This window comes from Protomyctophum parallelum (assembly GCF_964188405.1).
Source record: "Protomyctophum parallelum genome assembly, chromosome: 4".
Lineage (NCBI taxonomy): Eukaryota > Metazoa > Chordata > Actinopteri > Myctophiformes > Myctophidae > Protomyctophum > Protomyctophum parallelum.
Window position 1 is genome coordinate 5,323,340 of NC_139700.1, and position 24,142 is coordinate 5,347,481.

General features: G+C 42.0%; 3 protein-coding genes across 3 annotated transcripts in view; 1 reads left to right on the plus strand and 2 right to left on the minus strand.

The window, feature by feature from the left end:
• hsd17b12a (hydroxysteroid (17-beta) dehydrogenase 12a) overlaps positions 1 to 24,142 on the minus strand; it is a 344,773-nt gene that overhangs the window by 185,073 nt on the left and 135,558 nt on the right. The window lies entirely within an intron of this gene.
• LOC310857472 (aldo-keto reductase family 1 member B1) lies at positions 1,413 to 13,067 on the plus strand. Its single transcript, XM_083763165.1, has 10 exons — positions 1,413 to 1,550; positions 2,790 to 2,966; positions 3,805 to 3,921; positions 5,015 to 5,092; positions 6,683 to 6,799; positions 8,268 to 8,380; positions 9,737 to 9,824; positions 10,150 to 10,233; positions 11,126 to 11,208; positions 12,088 to 13,067. The coding sequence occupies exons 1-10, from the start codon at positions 1,461 to 1,463 to the stop codon at positions 12,119 to 12,121; spliced, it is 981 nt and encodes a 326-aa protein (XP_083619291.1). The 5' UTR covers positions 1,413 to 1,460; the 3' UTR covers positions 12,122 to 13,067.
• klhl36 (kelch-like family member 36) lies at positions 14,545 to 23,423 on the minus strand. Its single transcript, XM_083764082.1, has 9 exons — positions 23,205 to 23,423; positions 22,862 to 22,951; positions 21,666 to 21,860; positions 20,734 to 20,856; positions 20,263 to 20,484; positions 18,419 to 18,724; positions 17,755 to 17,982; positions 17,013 to 17,170; positions 14,545 to 16,076 (listed from the first exon to the last, which is right to left on the minus strand). Exons 2-9 carry the CDS (start codon positions 22,919 to 22,921, stop codon positions 15,503 to 15,505), a joined length of 1,866 nt encoding a protein of 621 aa, XP_083620208.1. The 5' UTR covers positions 22,922 to 22,951; positions 23,205 to 23,423; the 3' UTR covers positions 14,545 to 15,502.

A 24,142-nucleotide genomic window follows, 5' to 3' on the forward strand; every position in this document is an offset into this window, starting at 1 on the left:
TTGAGGGCACTCATAGCCAGGGCATTATAATGCGCTCTTGACTGACTGCTTATAATACATCATGGTGACCTATACACACACAACTCAAGATTATTCAGCTTACTGTGGAGACACATGCTGGAACCTTTTACTTTGAAATGTTTTGTAGTTTCTGAGTTATTTAACTTAAACGCCCAATGCATTCTCTATGGCAAAAGCACAAACTTTGGCATGCTACTACCTACTAGTCCTACATACTTACACCTAGCAACCCCATTCTAGACTACTTAGGTTCATCTTATGGTGGGGTGGACATGTTTGCCTGAAAAGGAATCTTTGAAATGTTTCATAGTTTTAGAAATATATAGTGCTTTCAAATTTGATACGTTTATAATGGGGCTCAATGGCAGCTCTATGGCACGTCAAAAGGTCACTTTCACCTAGAAACTCCATTCACACTTTTGGATTGATTGATTGATTGATTGATTGATTGATTGATTGATTGATTGATTGATTGATTGATTGATTGATTGGAATGACCTATATGACTTGAGAGAGATTGTCTGTCTGGTGTATTTGAGGTGCATTTGGTTGTTCCTGAATATGCCTGTCCACACCATTGGTGATACTACATCACCACCTGTTGTTCAAGAAGTATAACGCGGTGGGAAAAAAGCTACAGAAAAAATAACATATTTTATAATTTACCTGACATGCCCCGCCCACCTACATTATGCATGTATCTGTCGCTGCCCCTATGAGAAAGGTGACCTTTGCAATATCCTCCCCCATCGGCCATTCCACTATGGCTAGTCACTGAACACACACACACACACACACACACACACACACACACACACACACACACACACACACACACACACACAAACAGTCCATGCATGGGGGTGAAGTACTTCTTGCCTGGTCCAATGATTAACTACTCACCTGATAAGGAAGACGGACGGACAGACAGACAGACAGACAGACAGACAGACAGACAGACAGACAGACAGACAGACAGACAGACAGACAGACAGACAGACAGACAGACAGACAAAGAAGAGTTAAAGAAGGGAGATAAAAGAGGAAGAGAGCAATGACAGTGCTGGCTTGAGAGTAGAAAAGGGGAACAGGAAAGGGCAGCAAGAGAGAGAGAGAGAGAGAGAGAGAGAGAGAGAGAGAGAGAGTGTGTGTGTGTGTGTGTGTGTGTGTGTGTGTGTGTGTGTGTGTGTGTGTGTGTGTGTGTGTGTGTGTGTGTGTGTGTGTGTGTGTGTGTGTGTGTGTGTGTGTGCACGTGTGTGTGAGAGAGAGAGTGTGAGTGTGTGTGTGTGTGTGTGTGTGTGTGTGTGTGTGTGTGTGTGTGTGTGTGTGTGTACGTGTGCATGGGTGTGCGCTTGTGTGTAAGTGTGAGTGTGAAAACAACTCCAGAAGGAAGGTCTCATTGGGTGTTGCTCGAAGGTCTGTTTGAGTAAACACACGTCATGGAGGTGGAGGACGCACAGGTGAACAGGAGGACCATAGAGCTGAATGACGGCACACGCATGCCCATACTGGGTCTGGGCACATGGAAGGTAGCTTGCTATGGGTCTGGGGACATGGAGGGTAGCGTGTTATGGGTCTGGGGACATGGAGGGTAGCGTGTTATGGGTCTGGGGACATGGAGGGTAGCGTGTTATGGGTCTGGGGACATGGAGGGTAGCGTGTTATGGGTCTGGGGACATGGAGGGTAGCGTGTTATGGGTCTGGAGACATGGAAGGTAGCGTGTTATGGGTCTGGGGACATGGAGGATAGCGTGTTATGGGTCTGGAGACATGGAAGGTAGCTTGCTATGGGTCTGGGGACATGGAGGGTAGCGTGTTATGGGTCTGGGGACATGGAGGGTAGCGTGTTATGGGTCTGGAGACATGGAAGGTAGCGTGTTATGGGTCTGGGGACATGGAAGGTATAGCTTGCTTTGGGTCTGGGGACATGGAAGTTAGACACACTGCTTTATCTGAGTTTAATGCACTCTACAATCTCACCTTCTCTAGAAGTCTGTCTGTATGTCTTTTTCTCTCGCTCTTTCTCTCTCTCTCTCCCTCCCCCTCTCAGTCTCTCTCTCTCTCTCTCTCTCTCTCTCTCTCTCTCTCTCTCTCTGAGCTAGCTATGCCTTGCATCAAAGGGGTCATCACCATGTTGGCTTGTGGTGGACATTTCTGTCAAAATATTTTTTTTACTACAGGCATACAAAATGACCAAAACCTTATGAATGACTATATAATAGGTCTCGAACTGTTATGGGGGTTCTTTCCTTGCAAATAAACTGTTTGAGAACCACTAGTAGCGTACTTGGAGTCATAAATGTGCCATAATGTCGTATTAATTCAGTGTCATATTCTGAAGAAAACCTGGAGACTTGACATTCAGTAATTGGGTATTATGATCAAAATAACATTATAATAGTGTGTAAAACAAACGAACAAGTCTTTGCCATGGACACATTTGTCCGTGTATGTACATATTGATGACACTGCTTGCAACCAATGAGAAATGTGTGATAATTAAAGATACTTTGCTGCACTATTCTTGCATAATTGCACTATTTAGAGTAGTAAACAACTTAGTTTCATGTAAAAAAAAGAAATCAGGTGGGACACAGCTCTTGATAGAATGGTTTCACACTTATCTAGAATCCACTAACCACCTGCTATACATTTCACATGAAGGTCGCCACTGGCAACTCGTGAGACCAACACCAACCTTTTGATAGACATCCCCAAGCTTGTCACACGTTCATTTAATTATTTGTGTCCTTTTAACTACTTTTAAGTCCTCCCACCTGCCCCGCACGTCGGTCCAGGGGGCAGTGGAGACGGCCATCGCAGCAGGGTACCGCCACATAGACACGGCCTACAGCTACCGCAACGAGGAGGACATTGGCAAAGCCCTGCAAGCCAAGATGAAGCAAGGCATCATCAGGCGCCAGGACATGTTCATCGTGAGTAAGGTGAGAGGTGAATGGATTAGAGGCCAGGATGATAAATGTAATAATAATAGTAACTAGAACTGCACTCTGCTTATTTGCTTGTTGCATACTTGCTTGTTGCACACTAGTAGGCCATAAATGGCCAACTAGTGCGCAAGCAGAGCGCGCAAGTACTTTCGACCGCTACAAACTGTCAACCAATTAATTTGTAAATTGATTAGCGGTATACTGTGGTTACTTTGCGCCGTACGCACCGTCCCAGCCGTCCCGCCACTTGATGCGTATGCACCGTCCCAGCAAATTGTGCCTGATACGGCAGTGGCCCCAGATTACATACATGTATACACAGGAGCATTACCTTTAATCCTCCCAACACTAAAACATATCGTCATTACGTCACCATCGAAAACCAATTACACTCTGGCATTTAATCCACATATTTCTTACGTCATCATTGAGAGACAATTTGCTGGGACGGTGCATACGCATCAAAAGTGTCGGGTTGGCTGGGACGGTGCATACGAGCCGGGCAAAACTATTACTTGCGTGCTCTGCTTGCGCAAGTAACTGGAAAAGTCGCAATTACATACTAATATTGTCAGTATTGTCATACTAATATTGTCAGCCAATTACAATGTCACATTTTGGACAGGTGTATTTAATACCTTTTCATACAAGTTTATTGATCCTAAGCCACTGATTGCATTGCATGGTGTAGTCCTACAGGAGTCACCAATAACAACTCCAAGCCGACGCATGTAATGTAGCCATTCACGAGATATCTCGTGTTTAGAGCTTTACCACAGTGTGCCAAAGACAAGAAACACGAGATTATATTAATTATTTGCCCTCCTTACAGCTGTGGTGTACCCATCATGCGCCAGAGGACATCCCTCTCTGCCTAGACAAGTCCCTGAAAGACCTGCAGCTCGACTACCTGGACCTGTATCTGGTGCACTTCCCAGTCGGCCTTAAGGTGATCCAACCTTATTGATAAGACCTGCAGATATAAGCAGTGCTGGAAACATTAGTCACATTTCTCATCATGTCCCGTTTCAGGTTTTCAAATGAATACAAAGCGTTTGAAAATAGCAGAGCTACAAGCTCGCAGCACATTGTGAGCTTGTAGATTGGCTATAACCATATCAAATGGCCAAAATGTATAATGTAATATGCATATGAAATGTAATAATAATCCAAATCTACAAAATAACTAGTAACTATAAAGCTGTAAAATAAATGTATAGGGGAGTAATAGTACAATATTTGGATCTGAGATGTAAATAAAAGTAATAATAGCATTGGAAAATGCATTGGAAATTGGAAATACTCAAGTAAGGTTCAAATACCTCAAAATTCTACCCGAGTATACAGTACTTAAAGTGCAAATAACATGCATTTAAAAACTGCTTTTAATATTTAATATCATATTGTCTATGTCCATCAAAGTTATTTCTAATGGTTTGAGCCTCAATCACCACTCTGATATAACCAGGCCTTGTCATTTCTTTCTGGACTTTGAACGCAGTTTTAGCTGCAATACCACAATGTCCTGAGGTGGTGGGGGTGCTGATATGCAGATTATTTAATATTTGAGTCATTATAATACTGATGCTAGATAAAACCAGGCTTGTTTCCATTCCATGCCAGCATGGAAAATCAACAATGGTGGACATTGTAAACAAAGTGGAAATGCAAATTTGGAACTGAAGTCTGAAGAAGGAGGAATTATACAAAGTAGGGTGACATTGGTGACATCACGATGAGACCAAAATCAGTTGAGCTGTTCCTGAGAGCAATTTCCATTAAAGCACCTATATGATATGAAAGCCTGATTGTTCAAAAGTGGTTATTTGTGGGGATAGAAAACACACATGGGAGCCCCAAAAACACAAAAGAAATGGAAAAAGTTGAATTTTATGTTATAGCTCCTTTAAGTAAATGTACTTTCCACCACTGTTGATAAGACATTCAGATATAAGTTAATAAGTTTGTATGTGGAAATCTTGGCTCATTTGGATTTATACCTGAGACCTTCCATGATGCTGTGATATAATATGTCTCTCTAGAAAGTGGGAGATGAGCTCTTCCCAGTGAAAGATGGAGAGCTGCTCTCTTCTGACGTGGACTATCTAGATGTGTGGAGGGTAAGGAAGCATCGTACTTCTTCTCCATCTCCATCAGTGTTCATATCTTTCTGTCTATTGGTTGTTCTGATCTTTCTGGCTCTGTTGATCTAGATATTCTCTCCCTTTCCTCATCTCCTCTATGTTTTTGCCGCGGTGCTTAGCCGCTCCACCATTTGACCATGTGTGTGTGTGGGTGTCTATTTCAGCACGGTTACTGTGGTTACTGTGTCCATTAGTCTATTTCAGTGACGCAACGAGTACGTAATCCAAGGCACCGCTCACTTCACAATGGTTAATGAACCACAGTGGCGCTTTAATGGTGATTTGTTGCTTGTACTTGTAAATTCTATTCTATTATCTCTCTCTCTCTCTCTCTCTCTCTCTCTCTCTCTCTCTCTCTCTCTCTCTCTCTCTGCTGTCTGGAAGAAACCACTTAACTCCAAAATGAAATTAAAAACATACATTTTTCAGGATATGAAGAAAACCTGATATTTTGAAAACAAAGCAACACTGCCTCATCAAAGTTGGTGTTGTGACTTTATATATTGTAAGTTAAGAGGTTTTGTCTGAAGCACGTTTTACTACTTTGCATTGGTTCAATATTTTTGAAACGACACACAGACGTAAAGGGTGTTCAATAGCGCTGATTCATGCAACAAAAAAGTTCGGTGGTTTCCTCCCGACAGCAACGATATGCAGATTTTTGTTCAATTTCAGCCTGTATGTAGCCTAGTTGGCCGAGTGGCTGAGAAAGAGACCCACGGCAAAGATTGGGTGGTGTGGGGTGTGTACTGTCTGTGTGTCTTACTGTCTACTGTTTGGGTGGTGTGGGGTGTGTACTGTCTGTGTGTCTACTCTACTGTTTGGGTGGTGTGGGGTGTGTACTGTCTGTGTGTCTTACTGTCTGCTGTTTGGGTGGTGTGGGGTGTGGACTGTCTGTGTGTATTACTGTCTGCTGTTTGGGTGGTGTGGGGTGTGTACTGTCTGTGTGTCTTACTGTCTGCTGTTTGGGTGGTGTGGGGTGTGGACTGTCTGTGTGTCTTACTGTCTACTGTTTGGGTGGTGTGGGGTGTGTACTGTCTGTGTGTCTTACCGTCTACTGTTTGGGTGGTGTGGGGTGTGGACTGTCTGTGTGTCTTACCGTCTGCTGTTTGGGTGGTGTGGGGTGTGGACTGTCTGTGTGTCTTACTGTCTAGTGTCTACTGTTTGGGTGGTGTGGGGTGTGGACTGTCTGTGTGTCTTACTCTCTACTGTTTGGGTGGTGTGGGGTGTGTACTGTCTGTGTGTCTTACTGTCTACTGTTTGGGTGGTGTGGGGTGTGTACTGTCTGTGTGTCTTACTCTCTACTGTTTGGGTGGTGTGGGGTGTGGACTGTCTGTGTGTCTTACTGTCTACTGTTTGGGTGGTGTGGGGTGTGGACGGTCTGTGTGTCTTACTGTCTACTGTTTGGGTGGTGTGGGGTGTGTACTGTCTGTGTGTCTTACTGTCTACTGTTTGGGTGGTGTGGGGTGTGTACTGTCTGTGTGTCTTACTGTCTGCTGTTTGGGTGGTGTGGGGTGTGGACTGTCTGTGTGTCTACTCTACTGTTTGCTGTGATGTGTGTTGCAGGGCATGGAGGCCCTGCAGGCAACAGGCAAAGTGAAGAGCATCGGTGTGTCCAACTTCACTGTGCTGCAGCTGGAGAGACTTCTGGCTCTGTCCAAAGTCCCCCCTGCAGTCAATCAGGTACATATCATAAAGGAGCTCGACTCCATAGACAAACTAAAAACGATCTAGCTAAAGTCCAAACTGGTGAGGCTACTGCTTGGCCTTCCATCTAGAAACCATTCTCACCCCGGTTCATTTTGTTAGGGTAGAATGTCTCAGGGTAGAGTACAGCAACTTGCAATGGGCCTGGTCTACAAGATACACTACACCTCATTGATACCCATGTACCTGTCTAACCACTTCAAAAACATCAATCAAGTCCACAATCACAACACCAAAGGTAGCTCCATAAATCACGTTCAACTCAGATTTGGCACGAACAAGGGTTTCAATTTGTTCTCCTGGTATGCCACCAAAATGTGGATTGCCCTACCAACAGCCATCAAGAAGTGAGAATCCCTACTCTCTTTCAAAACCGCTCTAAAAGAACACTTACAGGTGGCTGCAATTCGGAAGTGGCGCCATGTAAAAACTTGGATACAATGAATTGAGTACAAAGGACCACAATGGAGCATAGAGGGCTTTTTGTGTTATCCTTTTAGCATAACCTTTGACTATACCTGTACTGTTAATAAGCATGTTAAGGAAGTATTCAATTAATGAATCAATCAATCAACTAATCAATATGTATAACTTCAACATTCTTTATATAATTTAAGCTTTTGTTAGGGGTGTAATCGGTTATGTTATGTGGCAAAAATCAGGGGGGCATTATGCTGTTGTTAAGCATATTAAAGTAAGCCTCAAGGTGCTCATGTACTGTTTAAATGCACAGTGTTTTCCACACAATACATCCGTATTGTATAGCCATTCAGAAGATGTCCACCTTTACAACTTCCCGTGATTCCTAACTTAAAGCTCTATTATGTAATGTTTTTTGTGTGAAGATTTTATCCAATCTGTATTTCTCAAGCAAGCATTATAGAGCCTGCCGCTCTATAAGCTCAGTAGTTAGCTCAGAATTTCATCACTTTTGCAGGAGACCCACGTTCATAAATAACGAAAATATCCATGCAACAAATATGCTATTTTCACTAGGGACAATTGGTAGGGAAATAACAAAACTGTAGACATGAGACTCTGTGGTCAGCTGAGATTCTACATCAGTGGTTTTCAACCAGTGGTCCTTGAGCGGGTTCCAGGTGGTCCCCAGCAAAATGATGGAGTTGGTAACGAAAGTTAATGGACCCGTAAGAGTCCATTTGGTTTCATTTTACACTCTCAAGTGTTAAATTATTGTTAAACATTAATTTATAAGACGTCTACACAATTAGAGAATGTTATAAGAATTGTTAACTGTTATCTCTCCTATAGGACCACAATACAGCATGGAATTGTGGACAAAATATTATCTTTGTTTTTGGTATGAGTCATCAAATGGTTGTCCGTAGATCAAATGCTAAATAAATAATGGGCCTCAACATGAAAAGGGTTGAAAACCACTGTTCTATATTCTTACATGCTGTTTGATGTCACACACTTTAAGGTGGAGCTTCATCCCTACTTGACGCAGACTGAACTGATAGATTTCTGCAAATCCAAGAACATCGCCCTCACCGCCTACAGCCCCTTTGGGTCCCCGGCAAGACCCCCAGAACTGTGAGGCAACTTGCAGTACAGTATAACTTAACACTGACGATGAGTATAGAAAACATGTCTCTCTCCTTTCATTTCACTTTCTGAAACAAGGTTTTGCATATTGCGGATGTAAGGCAGTTTGAACAGGAAGAACAGTGTATTGCATAGTCTCCCTTGACCAGTGGTGGGAAGTAACTTAAAGTACATCTACTCCTTTACATTTAGTCCTTTAAGTACTGTACTTAAGTACAATTGAGGAATTTTATTTCCAATTTTCAGTACTTTTACTTCTACTCCACTACATTTCTCAGAGGCAGATATTGTACTTTTACTCCACTTTGAAAACTTTAGTTACTAATACAAAACATACTTTAACCACTTCAGCCATGACAGCCCTGTCCATGGTTGCAATTCAAGTTTGAGTTTCATACAGAGGCAGCCAAATAAAATTCACAGGAGCGTGATTAGGCCACTGCAACTGCGGTCAGGTGAACAAGTTTGAAGTACACTATACTGTACAGTATATTGCTCAATATATTGATCAGTGGCAATTCAAATTGCTAGAAGCTCGGCCGGCATGCACCCCCAAAATAAAGAAATAAAATAAATAAATAAGAGAAAAAAAAGGTGTAATGCAGAAACCTGTGGCCTGTAGCATGATAGGTAACATCTTTGCAATGTCATAGATGTTACCTAAGATGGGTATACATATAATGGGCAAAAAGAGGTGGCTGAAATGTGCCTGAATAATGCGTTTTATATTAACTGTACAATATGTGAAGACATTGAGGGCGGGATAATAAGCCTAGATCCAAGGCAGTCTATAGTCTATGAAGTGTAGAGGCAAGTGGAGTAAGCTCGGCCCTATAGCAAGCAGACACCATGGGAGCCTACATCTTGATACCAATACTTTTGTACTTTTACTCAAGTGCATTTTGAATTAGAGCATTTTTATAGAGCAGTATTGATACGAATACCAGACGAGTCACCTATTTACCATCACGCCCCGGGTGTACAGCCAGTGGAACTGCTCGGCCTGGTATTCCTAAAGTAACTATAAAGTAATTATGCTTAAACGATTAAACCTAACCTTTATTCCTAACCTTAACCCCAGTAAAACTATGCCTAATCCTAAACTTATTTCTAACCTTATTCTAACTTTATTCTCAAATAAAGAATACAAGAACCGTGGCACAGAGCGGTCGGCGTAAAATAATTGATGGCGAGATGGATTATGGGCGACCGTACCTGATACAATTGATACTTTTACTACAGTAATTATTTCCCACCACTGACTGCAGTATGCTGAAACAGCTCTTTCTATCCGATGAATCCCAGATCGTCTAGCATCCTGTCTCTTTCTCATGTGTCCTGTAGGCACAGAGGAGACGCTGACCCAGAGAAGCTTCTGGAGGACCCCGTCATAGGAGACATAGCCAAGAAACACAGACGAAGCCCTGCACAGGTTGTGTGTAGTGTGTGTGTGGTCAAGGTTATCATAGTTTAGGAATTTTCATTATAGTTAAGTTTTAGTATTTTTTTTCCCCCATATAAATTCAGTTTTATTTTTCCTTTAGTGAGTTTGCTAGTTTTTAATTGTTTTGTTATGCTCAGTTTTTATTCGTTTGAGTGTTGTTAGTGTCAGTTATAGTTATCGTTTTTGTTTTTTTATTATTGTTTTATTGTACCCGTAACGATTCCCAACCCCCCCCCTCAATTTTAGTTTTCGTTATTTCCGTAGTTTTCGTTAACAATGACAACCATGGCTGACTGTTGTGCTGTCTTCTCAGGTGTTACTGAGGTACCATGTGCAGCAGGGCATTTCTGTCATCCCCAAGAGCGACAAACCTCATCACATCCTTGAAAACACCAAGGTGAAGAGCTCTCCCTTCCCTTCTTCTTACCAGCCGTGAATTTTGATTTCGTTCTCTCTACTTCTGTTTTCAACCCCTCTCGTTATCCCTTTGCCACTGCTTCCTATTTCCTTCTGAGCCGTTCGTACTAGATTCATGAGTCAGCAGGATTTCTTCTGTCCTACATACAGCTGGGTTTCCCCTAATTTTCCTGGAAAAAAGGTCAGATTTGTTCCACCGAGTGTACAACTGTACACTACAGTACAGTATGTCCCAAAATAAAGGCCACATTGACATGAAGGTGTTCTTAGTACAACACAAACCAGGCATGGTGCCACCTCGTTGTCCGTGGCGTACGTGGTGTAGATAGTACGACAGAGTTCATTCACATCAAATTCAGTTTGAAAAACAACTTCTTAATCTGATCCATGTGTGCTTCGTACTTTGATCTCGCACATTTCATATTGGCAAATAAAACACCACAGCACAACAACTCTAGGCAGATGAAAATATAAATAAACTTCACACAGCCGTTTTTGTAAATGACCTCTAAAACTATAGTTTTCTGAAAGATTTGACAAAAGAAGTATAGGTATTTCTCAGCCTCCGCAGCAGACGTAAACATGAAACAAACATTTGAGAGCTTAAACCTTTGGCTTTTAATGAAATACATCCTCATCTTCATAGACTTCATTGAAACTCGCTACTCAGTCTGACGCTTCCTGCATTGTGTGTCACTGTATGTGAATTGGCCGTTAAAGGTCACAGGTCTTAAAGTATAAGTGGGTTTTAATGCATCAGGTTGCCATAGTATTCTCAGTTGAAGTGGACTAGTATCACAGTCAATATTAACCGATTGAGTTAATACAATAGAACATAGAAATGCTCACATTTCACATGTTCTTGTGTTCAGATCTCTCACTTCAGTCTGACTGAAGATGACATGAAGGCAATGAGAGCACTTAACCGAGGATGGAAGGCCTGCATTCACAATGGGTAAGACCACACACAGCCCTGGATGTTTGTCTTGTGATTGAGCGAGCGATTATTTGTACACTTTCAGAGAAAAACCTGCATTATGCTTCAACACAATTCATTCACCGTCATTCTGAGCCTATAGGCTCGTCCGTTTTTTGACCTGATGAAGAGAATAAATTGTATTAGAGCATATGGTATGAGTGTGTGGGCTATATTATTTTAGAGTTAAATTAACCGTGATTTTACTGCATTTTACAGCACACCAAATTGCTAAATTTGTCAATTAGCTCTGTAATGTTGAAAATTATAAGATGGCACATTTCCAGTCCATTTTCATAAACCTGCCTACGAACGACATCAACAGGGATTCTAAGCTAAACTACAGCCTTTCCCTTCCTGTAAAGTTAGAATGCTGAGATGGAAGCCGTGGTTTTTGCATTAATAAAATGGGGGGAAAAATATACAGTATAGAAATCTTGTTGAAATGATCAAAACTGCCAACTGCTTATGCCACCGGTAGGCAGGTTTCTGAACTGTCCACAGCTCTCCTGAGACACAGAGCGTCGAGAGTGAGTAGATTGGTGCCGTCATGAGGACCAATTATATGAAGATAGGTTTAAAAAGGGTGACATGTCGGAAATGATGCACACTTGTATGTACGTATGAATTATCGGATGTGGATGGGTTGGGCCTTAAATTTAAACCGCCCGGAACAAACTGGGTAGTGTGAGACTTTTGGGGACAAAAGACGCAATTACTGGGGGTGAGAAAAGAAATAAGTAATACGTAACCAGTTACTTTTAATATATGTTTTTGAGTAACTTTTCCCAACACTGGTGCTCTGGGGTTATGTACAGTACACTCTCTACCAGACTAATGCCATGTATCTTTGTATAGACTGAAGTCTCATCCATACTACCCATTTGAATGAGGCAGTAGAAAGAGGGAGAGAGAGCTCTACAGGGATTCAAGCAACAACAAACACTGCTGCTCAGGATGAATGACAATCAGTTGGAGGGAATGTCTGAATCTACTTTCTTGTACTGTAAACATCAACAAGGTTTGGCAGCTGGTTTTACAAGCTCACTCACACTGTATTCCAACAAGGAGTCGTTTACCCGAACTGGAAAGCCTAAACTAATTCAAACCAACTCTGAAATATGACAATTAAAATACGATATATGTATGAAGTCTGTGTGAATAATGGCATCCAACTGTACGTTTGTGAATGTGAAGCTAAACGTCATTAATATGGGACAAATACTGCACGTAAAGATCTAAACTGTATCTTCCCCCTTTTGTTGGGAACTAATCTTCCTGTATCATGAATAAAATACATTTTACAATACATTGTGAAGTGTTGCATCATTGATTGCATAACATTTACTGAAACTTAAAATGACGCATTCAATGGTAGCTTTTGATTTGAACATTATAAACAATACTGAGCAATCAAAGTACATAAACGATAACGGATCACATCAAAGTACATAAATATTATTCTATACAATACAAACATGAAAATGAGTCATTGCTGGATGGCCCTCAACACAAAGGCAAGGTTACAGATTATCATACCGTGCGAGAGGCTTGTCAAACTCCAATGCAGATTTACAAAGCACACAGCACGGGTTTACCAAGACACGTTTAAAAAAACGTCAAGAACAATAAGACTGTAAGAAACATAGTTACAACTCTCAAACTGTTAAAAGGCATGGAGTTAAAAAGACAAGTTTTATGATGCGTTTTAAATACTGGTAGTGTGGGTGGGTGCCAGCCTGATATGGACAACTCGTTCCATGGCTGGTTGTTGTGGGGGCTACAGCTCCACTGTTCTTAAGCATTTTGGGACCGGCAAGCAGCAGCTGGTCAGCTGATCTCAGTGACCTTGACCTATATGTTTTAACCCATTCTGACCTGAGATCAGATTCTATAAATGTCGTATTACATCCTGACAGTTTCATTATTAACCCATTCTGACCTGAGATCAGATTCTAAAAGTGTCGATTTTTCAAAGAATAGCAGACCTACAAGCTCGTATCGCGCCACTCGGTGGCGCGATATGAGCTTGTAGATCTGCTATTTTTAAATAGCTAAAGCATAACATGATGCTAACACCAAAATGGGTTCCCGTTCAGAATGGGTTAAGAAGGGGTAGGGCCCCGAGTCGAATTCAAACCAACTCTGAAATATGACAATTAAAATACGATATATGTATGAAGTCTGTGTGAATAATGGCATCCAACTGTACGTTTGTGAATGTGAAGCTAAACGTCATTAATATGGGACAAATACTGCACGTAAAGATCTAAACTGTATCTTCCCCCTTTTGTTGGGAACTAATCTTCCTGTATCATGAATAAAATACATTTTACAATACATTGTGAAGTGTTGCATCATTGATTGCATAACATTTACTGAAACTTAAAATGACGCATTCAATGGTAGCTTTTGATTTGAACATTATAAACAATACTGAGCAATCAAAGTACATAAACGATAACGGATCACATCAAAGTACATAAATATTATTCTATACAATACAAACATGAAAATGAGTCATTGCTGGATGGCCCTCAACACAAAGGCAAGGTTACAGATTATCATACCGTGCGAGAGGCTTGTCAAACTCCAATGCAGATTTACAAAGCACACAGCACGGGTTTACCAAGACACGTTTAAAAAAACGTCAAGAACAATAAGACTGTAAGAAACATAGTTACAACTCTCAAACTGTTAAAAGGCATGGAGTTAAAAAGACAAGTTTTATGATGCGTTTTAAATACTGGTAGTGTGGGTGGGTGCCAGCCTGATATGGACAACTCGTTCCATGGCTGGTTGTTGTGGGGGCTACAGCTCCACTGTTCTTAAGCATTTTGGGACCGGCAAGCAGCAGCTGGTCAGCTGATCTCAGTGACCTTGACCTATATGTTTTAACCCATTCTGACCTGAGATCAGATTCTATAAATGTCGTATTACATCCTGACAGTTTCATTATTAACCCATTCTGACCTGAGATCAGATTCTAAAAGTGTCGATTTTTCAAAGAATAGCAGACCTACAAGCTCGTATCGCGCCACTCGGTGGCGCGATATGAGCTTGTAGATCTGCTATTTTTAAATAGCTAAAGCATAACATGATGCTAACACCAAAATGGGTTCCCGTTCAGAATGGGTTAAGAAGGGGTAGGGCCCCGAGTCGATGACAAGCCTATATGGCTTCTCCCTAGCCCCTTTTTCGGATATCGGACAGGACATAAGCAACGGACACTAAAAAATAAATAATAATGTGCTTTAATGTATGAACTGTATGTCCACCCTTCCGAAAATAAACTAAACTGAACTGAAGGTGAGATGAATGCTGGGTCCATTCGGGTCCTATGTATTCAATTCATAAACATAACATGAAAGATAACAGCAAAATTCTATTTCATCACAAAATAGATAACCTGTCTAAGGGAGAAGTGATTATTTCCTCTCCCTTTATCCCACCGGATTCTCAGAAATGTTTTAAAGGAAGCCAGTGATCTGCATTTTCTTTAGTGAAGGGTTCAGGGAATTCCACACGTGGGGTGGCAGTGCTGTATAGAAGGAGAATGTATACATGTGTGTTTTATAGAGATCCACTCAAGTGTACACAAATAAGTTAAAATAACTCCAGACAACTTGTGTATGGCATAACTGTAGCCATCTGTCAGACGAAGAAAAAGATAAAGTCATTCGGGCTTCCACTCGAGAAGCTACCTGGACTCTGTGTACCAGAGTATGGAGTGGTACCTTATTTGGTGGAAGCTTCTTCATTCCTTCTGGAGAGAGCGGGGACAGTGTAAGCTTGTTCATTCCTTCTGGAGAGAGCGGGGACAGTGTAAGCTTGTTCATTCCTTCTGGAGAGAGTGGGGACAGTGTAAGCATGTTCATTCCTTCTGGAGAGAGTGGGGAGTCGGGACAGTGGGCCCGTTTAGACAACCAGGTTCTTCAATTCACGATGTACACGAATACAAATTTAAGTTGACGATTAATTGCCACACAAATAATTGCAATTAACGATTTAATTGTGTTCCTGTTCCAATCCACCAAAATGGCTTCTGGTTTTCCGTCTACCGCTTGCCTGAGCCCATGTGAATGCAGCATTTACTCCTTGGAAAAAGCATCACACATTGGAATTTTGACTTCTTATGACATTTGGTTTATGTATGTTCTATGTCTTATAAATACTTTTTTTTTACAGATTAAAAAAAGAAATCCAGATTTTCCTGTGCATTTCCAGACTAGCTTTGCTGAACCAAGAGAGACGTTTTCCTATATCATTGTCTTCAAGTGTGACATGACCTTCCTTTCCCCCTGTGTCCCATCTTCCTTCGGTCAGGATCAGGTGACCGGGCCATGGGCCTCACGCTGCACACGCACGCCGACGCCCCGGCAACGCATTTGGGCAGGTCCGGGCCCTTTGTCCACTGCCGCTTGTCGGCGTCGTAGACCTGCGTAGTCCTGGAGAACACCATGTCCTCCCAGCTGTAGCCACCCAGAACATAGATCCTCCCCGACCAGACCCCGACCCCTGCTTCACTGTTGGGCTGCAGCAGCGGCATCACGCGGGTCCACTGCTCGGCGCGCGGGTCGAAGCTTTCCACCTCCAAGATGTCAAACCGTTCAACCGAGTCCTCGTTGTCGTCGCTGCCCCCGATGGCGTAGATGAGACAGTCCAGGGAGGCCATGCAGTGCCAGCCCCGGGACATGGACATGGACGCGCGCTCCGTCCAGACGTCGCCGCCGCGCGACGGGTCATAGCTCAAGACGTCTCGGCGGTACGGTCCGATCTGGTAGTCATGACCACCGGAAACGTAGACCACACCGTGGTGGATAGTCCCAGCATGGCCATAGGTGAACCTAGCAAAGGACGACAACAAATAACTTCAATAAGAAAGAAGAGGGGTGATACGAGCACTACAAAAAGGTATAAAAAGTGTCTTCATCAGGCCCGGCATGTATGAAGACTTACAGTACATGTAGTGCTCGGATCACCCCTCTTCATTCTTGTTCTATAGTCCTGTTGATCCTTGAAGCATACCGTTTTAACTTTTGTAGCTCCACTGAGCACCTGGTTGATTTCTTTTTTCGCTTTGCAAATAACTTCGATACTAAAAGTAAAAACAAATCCACAAAGCATCTCTTGTTCTACGTCAATCAACTCTTGAGGGAAGCCTGCTGATCATTCCCACATGAAAATCATGATCATCCATTCTTGAATTTGACCCTTTTTGTTGTTGTTCTGCATCATTTCAATAGTGACAGTGATGAGTAGAGAGATAGCGAAGGGCCTCGGTTCAGAACCTGCGTCAACTGGTGGAATCCGTACCAGTTGATCGGGGTCCCCGAGCTAGACCATTTCAAACTAAAAGTTTGTTATTCTTCAAGACAGCCTAATGATCATTCTCACCATGTTTCATGAAAACATTTCACTCTCAAGTTATCATTCTGACCGGGCACCCATTTTGGTGTTGGCATCATGTTATGCTTTAGCTATTGAAAAATAGCAGATCTACAAGCTCATATCGCGCCACCGAGTGGCGCGATACGAGCTTGTAGGTCTGCTATTTTTGAAAAATCGAAGAACGACTGACATTTTTTAGAATCTGATCTCAGGTCAGAATGGGTTCATCAGACCAGTGTGTGTCCGGCGGAAACCTCGTATGAATCTGATCTCAGGTCAGAATGGGTTAAAAAAAGGGTAATGACGACTAGTCTTGTTCTGTTCTAAACTATGCTCGTTTAGGTTTATGCCTCTCATCAAAACGTTAGCAGTGTGATCATGCATGTTCATACCTGGGCAGTCCAGCAACGTAGGCCCAACAGTCCTCAGCCGGATAATACACCTCGACCGAGGACAGAGCCCCGCTGTCGTTCCTCCCCCCTACAGCGATCAGACACTCCCCCATCGAGCCCAGGTAGAAATCCACACGTCGCTCGTTCATCGGAGCACACTGGAAGGAGGCACGAGACATACGATCAGAGCTGTCGCTCTATATCACAGTAGACAAAAAAAGAAAAGATACAAAGATGCAAAGCTACACAGCGTATTTGTAGCTGAAGTTAAAACCAGCTCAGCTGTTTTTGTAGCTTTATAGCCGTTGCAGTTTTTTGTAGCAGCTACAAATGTCGGATGCATCTTTTGTATCTTCATGTCGCTGACTTCCATTGAAAATGAGTGGTAGACTGCATCTTTGCATCTGCCTGTGTGAACGCAGCATCAGAAATATAGTAATATGACGATACTGTTAAAAGAGACGGGCTCGTGATGTAAACCTCTGATAATAACAGTGTTCCTTTAGCAATTCTGGGTCTACTGGCCTCTCCTGAACATCACAAGTTGAAGCGAAGAGTACGATGATATCCAGTTTACAGATATCATACTATTAAAAAGGATCTTGGGGACGGCTACTATACTTCGATGATTTCCATTTTGCGGGACCATCGTTCAGCTGTCTCCTAGACTCCTAGTACCTTGGTTCACTGGTTGTGGCGTGGGTCAAATCTGTATAGGATAGGCGGTTACTGGCACTAGTACCTTGGTCCACTGGTTGTGGCGTGGGTCATATCTGTATAGGAGGTTACAGGCCGCGTTCCCCCCATTGTCCCTGGAGGAGCTTCCCCCGGCAGTGTAGATGAACCCCCCCAGGACAGCCAGGCAGTGGTGGCTCCTCTCTGCAGGCAGATGTGTCTCCACCTCCCAGGTTCCGGTGTCGCCGTCCAGCCAGCACACGTTTGAGCTCAGCTCCTCTCCGCGCTCGGAAACCTTTACAATTAAGCATACGTTATGCTTTTATTTGACAGAATACATTTGATTTGACACTCTCTGCACGATTACAAAATGTAAGTTGCCGATTAATTGTCATATAAATAATTTGCGATTACCGGTAATGATTTAATTCTGTCAATAAAAGTAAAATAATTGTAATATATGTTTTTTTGAGATCATTAGAATGTCTAGAACATGTTTTATTCATTATTGTGAAAGATATCCCCAAATGTAAATTATTAATTTATTATAATATTATATAATTATTATACAATTATTATAAATTCAAAACTTTTTACATATTTTTTAGTCTTAGTCCTAGTAGTACAAAGTAGTAGTAAGGTTGACATTTTTTTGCAAGTAGAAATTAATGCGGGTCTTAAGAGGCTTAAAAGAAGAAAAACAAATCATCATCACAGAGAATTAGCTTTACCTCCCCTCCAACCAGCAGCAGTCGCTCCACCCCGCCTCTCAGAGAGGTGCGTTTGGTTTGTAACAGGGGCTGTGCGCTGGGCCTGGTGTGGTATCCCAACGCCTCGTCTACCAGGGCCTCACAGCCGGCCTCCGCCGGCAACAGGGCCCTCACTGCAGGCAGCACGCGCTCAGCCAGGTCCTCCACTGGCATCAGAGGGAAGCGGATGTGGGCCAGGAGAGGCCGTGCGTGGGCTGCGCGGTCCGGAGACTGGCTCAGCCACTGAAGAGATGCCTGGAGTAAGGCCTGCTCACTCTCATGCTGGACCTGATGACAGAACAAGAAAATCAACAGATAACTGCACTGTCCTTGGTTTGAAGACTCGGCAGGCTGACCAGGACATGAGCGATAAAAAAAGAAAAGCTCTCCTATGATGGTCGGGAATACTTATCCTTTATCTCAGGGGTGCCCAAAACACAAAGTCCACATGACATGGCCCTAAAAATAAATAAATCAAATACTTCTTTTTTTTTTGGCATCCGTCACTTGAATTAAGGTGACTTGAGTGATTTACATCAAGAAGAGCCTGTCGGCTCACTTCACGACTTCTATAGTAGGCAAAACTACAAATGTCAATAGCATTACATAAAAAAAACTACAATTTTCTATATTCTCTATTTCCCATTCCAAGTGTGTTACCAGACCAAATATTAATGTTTTCCTCTTTCGCTCCGTGTAATCTTGCCGTTGACATTTCCAGATAAATGATATCTAGAAAGGTCAAGGCCCATTGGCGAAATGTCAATGTATGAGGCGGTTTCCAGAGCGTAGCAACCATCTTCTTTGCAGCCGTTACGCCAGCAAAGAAGACACAGATACGGGCATTATTTAATGGCAATTGGGATACATCGTTTAATATGAATAAAGATGGGGAGGGTGTAATGTTAATTTGTAAAATAATCGAAAGATTAGCAGCAACCAAATTCCAAAATGTGAGAACACTCGGACACTCCCAAACCATATGAAAGAATGTACCTATGGTGTTCGAAGTGCAGAAAGTGCAGTTGGGATTATTTAAAATCCTCATAGCACACAATCTACAGGGGGTCAAAATTTAGATTAATTTGTTGATGATCAGGATTCCTAGAAGACAGCATAACATTAGACCACACTGCATCCCAGCTCCAATCTGGATCTAGATTTGGTATGTCATTCCTCCATACAGTATCAACAGGCAAGGTCCCATAACTCTAATAAATAATCATACAATATGGAAACAAAACCTCTTGATCTAACATCACAGATAAGTCTATGCAAGGGGTGCCCCTCAGGTAATTTTTTAAGTTAAAAAAGTGTGGGTTTGGTTGAATCCCCAGTGTATCATTGGTGGTGGTAAACACATGACACATGGTTCTAGAGTGGACTGAGTGGGTAGGGGATTAACGGTACCTAATGATTTGAATCACAAGTGTGGCGATTTCTTTGAGTGTTGAATGTAATTAAGAGTTGAAGACTGGTTGATGATTTAGGGATGCCAGAAACTGATAAGTCTACTGAATATTCTACAGCCCTGGCGAATAAGTAAACTTTTGTGGAGATCTTGTACAGCCTTCTCAGTCCTCATAGTTACTTTTCGAGTGACAATAAATCAATGGTGATTGACTGTACAGTAGTATTAACCTATATTTTGCCTGTAAACAATAATACAAATAAAATGTGCAGACTGCCCATCTAATATTCAGTGGTATCCCTGGTAATCCAACTGCACATTTTATTTCTGGCTTGATCAGAGAGCTGTCCAACACCCTGCCCCGAACGACTACTATGCCTGTAGTGTAAACCATGCTGTTGACACAAAACAGTACCTGACCACTGGAGAGGTAGGAGGTGAGCTTCGATATGGGGATGTCTCGAAGGAAGTCTGGAGTGAACGAGAGCGTGGCAAAACGCTGCAGGACAAAGTGGTCGATGAAAGCGTCGAGTCGTTCCAAACTGTAAAGGAGAGCCAGTTCCTGGAGGTAGAGGTAGTTGTCCTCGTTCACTTCCGTTTCCAGATACTGGCAGCAGAAGTCCACCACTTGCCACACCTAAAGGAGAGGTGTATCATAGGTATGATTCTGATTTAACATTATGCAAATACATTGTGTGTACCCTTTAGACAAATGTGTTACAAATGCGTCACAAACGTGTAAGGAGTCTCGTGTAAGGAGTCACGTGACTTAGTGCTCTGTTCAGCGCAAATAGATATTCAGGCAGCAAAGCGTCTAGAAAACAAAAAAAACATAATTGTCCAATACGTTTTATTGCAGAAAACAGCCAAAAGACGGCTTCCGTACCTGCAACAGGTGAGCCGTCTCCAGAACATAGTCGATGTTCCCTCCATCCAGTGGCAGCTCTCCACTGTAAAGGAAGTCCACCACAGCCTTCAGACCGATGTATGATGTCCCAAGCAACTCCACCTGGAGAGAAAGTAACAGCAAGAGATTTAGAACCTACAATGGCAACTGGCGGCCCCCACCTTCACTCAATGCGGCCCGCAGGTTAATATCAGAAAACTGATATATCATGGATTTCAGCTAGTTACTAGTATTAAAATGTTATTGTTGATTCTTCATATCCATATGTGAAACAGCCGGGATGACATCATGTTTCTTTTTCAACACAATGAGGCAATCTAAAATCCCCCTATGGGGATTACAATGCAAATAAAAAAGTACATGAACCCGTGGATTTGCGCCCTCTACCGATATTTGACGTCAGACTTCGGTGCTCTATTGGCTGTCGTAGTGGCCGTACTAGCAATTTATCTTTCTCATTGGGTGCCTCGTCTCTAGGCAACCAGACACTTTTTGCCTCTAGCCGACCTCTCAGCCATGGGATGCTAGCAAGCAACAGAACGGCATGACTCTGTCTCAGCCATGGGATACTAGCAAGCAACAACATCTGACACTACGTACTTTTATTTTATGTCCAATGTATTTTTATTTAGTTCATAAAGTTAACTAAATGCATTGAAATTAAATAAATAGGTTACTTTTCAGGATTCCAATTAAAAAATAGCAACCAAAAAAGGAAATTTCAATTCAAATATAGCAAAAATAGCTGATCTACAAGCTCAAAATGCGCCGCGTCGTAGATCGGCTATTTTTGCTACGACAGTAATATGCAATGTGGCCCTCTGGAGTGAGTGTGGCAATATAGTGGCCCTCTCCATCGTCAAAGTTGCCCACCGCTGCCATTTATTTATATAAGAGAAGGAAAGACACACCTCTGTCTGGCGTTCCTCCCTCATGCCCAGGGTGAACATGGCATGAAAGTAAGAGCTGGACACGGCCAGGAGAGCGCGGTGAGCCGGCAGACGCTGCTCGTCAGTGACCAGCACCACGTCACACAGCTGGCCATGCCGCCGCTGCTCGTTGAGACCCTGCAACAGCACTGCGGACTGCTCCACGCAACGGAACACCTGCCACAACAACACAACAAACTTTTCCCATTAAGACACCGTTGACCTGGGTCGCATCACCCACACTTCCCCCTGTGGTGGTTTATTACCATGGTAATTGGTAATAATTGTATTTTGGCTCCCCTCCAACATTAGGATTAGTGATATGTGTTATGTAGCCTGGGCAGCATTCCTTTTCAGGTTTATGATCCGGTCGGGAGCGGATGGTAACATTCGTCATGTTTGTAGTCAATGATCTGTAGTCATCTGGCACTGGCAGGCGGAATCAGAAGTACCCAAAATACTTCCCGATCATCAATCGATCATAATACAATCTTTGATGCAGTGTAGTTTAGCTGATTTTTTAAATATATATGAGAGTGTACATTTCTTTTGTTATCCCACAGGGAAATTCTATTTTATTGGGTAGACCCTAAAAATTACGATGGTGGGGAGTTATTTTGGGTACTTCTGGTTCCGCCTTGTGGTTTCCTGCCAGATGACAACAAATCATTAGCCTTGGTACCCAGGCTTTTATTTTCGTAACAAATCATTGACTACAACATGACGTATATCACCATCCGCTCCAGACCGGTTCACACAGCGATTTTGGAACACAGACCAGGCTTTCCTCTGAGGTGGACAGCCTGGTGATGTGAGGTTGTGTTATGTGATGATTGATGAGGATATAATATGTTTATAAATACTAGCAGCAGCATAATAACTTTAACTACTAGAACTATAATTATGCTTCTTTATTTTAATGTAAATATCAACTTTAAAGATTAGATTTAATTGAATTTGATTCTTAAATCTGTTTATCGCAAGTGTTATAAATAAATAAATCAAACACTGCAAATGTAAACGTATACTATACTGTAAGACCTTCTTCAATCACTAATCATTCTGCTATTTTCGGCAAACGTTTTCCTCAGCATACAGATGCTGGTGCTAGTTAATAATGATCATACCAATAAGGCACATATTGTTAGTGTTTACTGTAATATGGGCTGATGTCCTACCTTGGATGATCCACTGATCCGCTGTGGCCGTGAGACACGGCTTGATTTCCCATTTTCCATTGGAGCTTTTCAATTTGGCATCATCTAAGTCTATAAGACAGTGCACACACACACACGCACGAACGCACACACACACACACACACACACACACACACACGCACACACGCACACACACACACACACACACACACACACACACACACACACACACAGTATGTTTAACACTAGCCCTGGAACATGACTGCCAAGAGTCATGTTTACAGGGCTAGTTTAACACGGGACGTGCAGTTATTTATTTAGTGTGCATTTTAAATTCATGGTTTCTTGGCAAAGAGGTCTTACCAAAAAGCTTCTCAAGAGTCGGACGAGGAAGAAAGATGACATCGAGAGGAGAAGCATCTTCTAGTCTAGCAGTAGTTTGATTAGGCTACATGGCAGTGACACTATAGGACAGGCAATTAATCAAATATTGTAGCCTACCATGCACACGAATGTCCGCTAAGTTTTCGAGAGACGCACGTCCCTGTAAAATATAGTTTTGCAGATCTGATTCATAGAAATATACATAAAGCTACATGGTGTTTTGCAGGATGGGCCTAAACGGAAATGAGTTTTGTAAGTCGACCAATCACAATCAGCTTGGTGAGCGTTCAAGAACAGCGAAGTTGTTACAATGTTACACAATATACAAGTTAACATCTTCTAAGTTCTTTAACATATATACTTGACAATTACGGTTATTATTGTGTGCATAATATATCGTGCATTATAATATATGTCATATCCCATTGAGATAACCAATTAGGCCTACATTATATAAACGCATCTATGCATATAAATACGCCGAAATTAGACTATTACACATGTGTTACTATATATCACATTTAATAAATAGGCCTATAATTAAATTTAATAAATAAATTAATATGTTAACAACATATTAGTTAGAAATTATATATATATATTATATTATAACTATATTAGTTATAGTAGAAACATATAGAACATTGATATGATGTTTTGTTTTCTCGTTTTGTGTTTTGTTTTTGTTTTGTTGTTTTTTTGTTCTTTTTTGTCTTGTTCCTGTTAACTGTATTGTCCTGTCTGTCTTTGTTTTTTGTTTTATGTTATGTTTGTTTGTTTTTGTTGTTTTTTCTTTTCTCCCTTCTGTTTGCTTTGTTGTACTATTTTACTTATGAAAGCCATTTATTTTTTAGAAGGGTATAGGCACTATAAGCTTTGGCTTCAGCCTACACCTTTTTGGACTGTTTCTTTTGCAA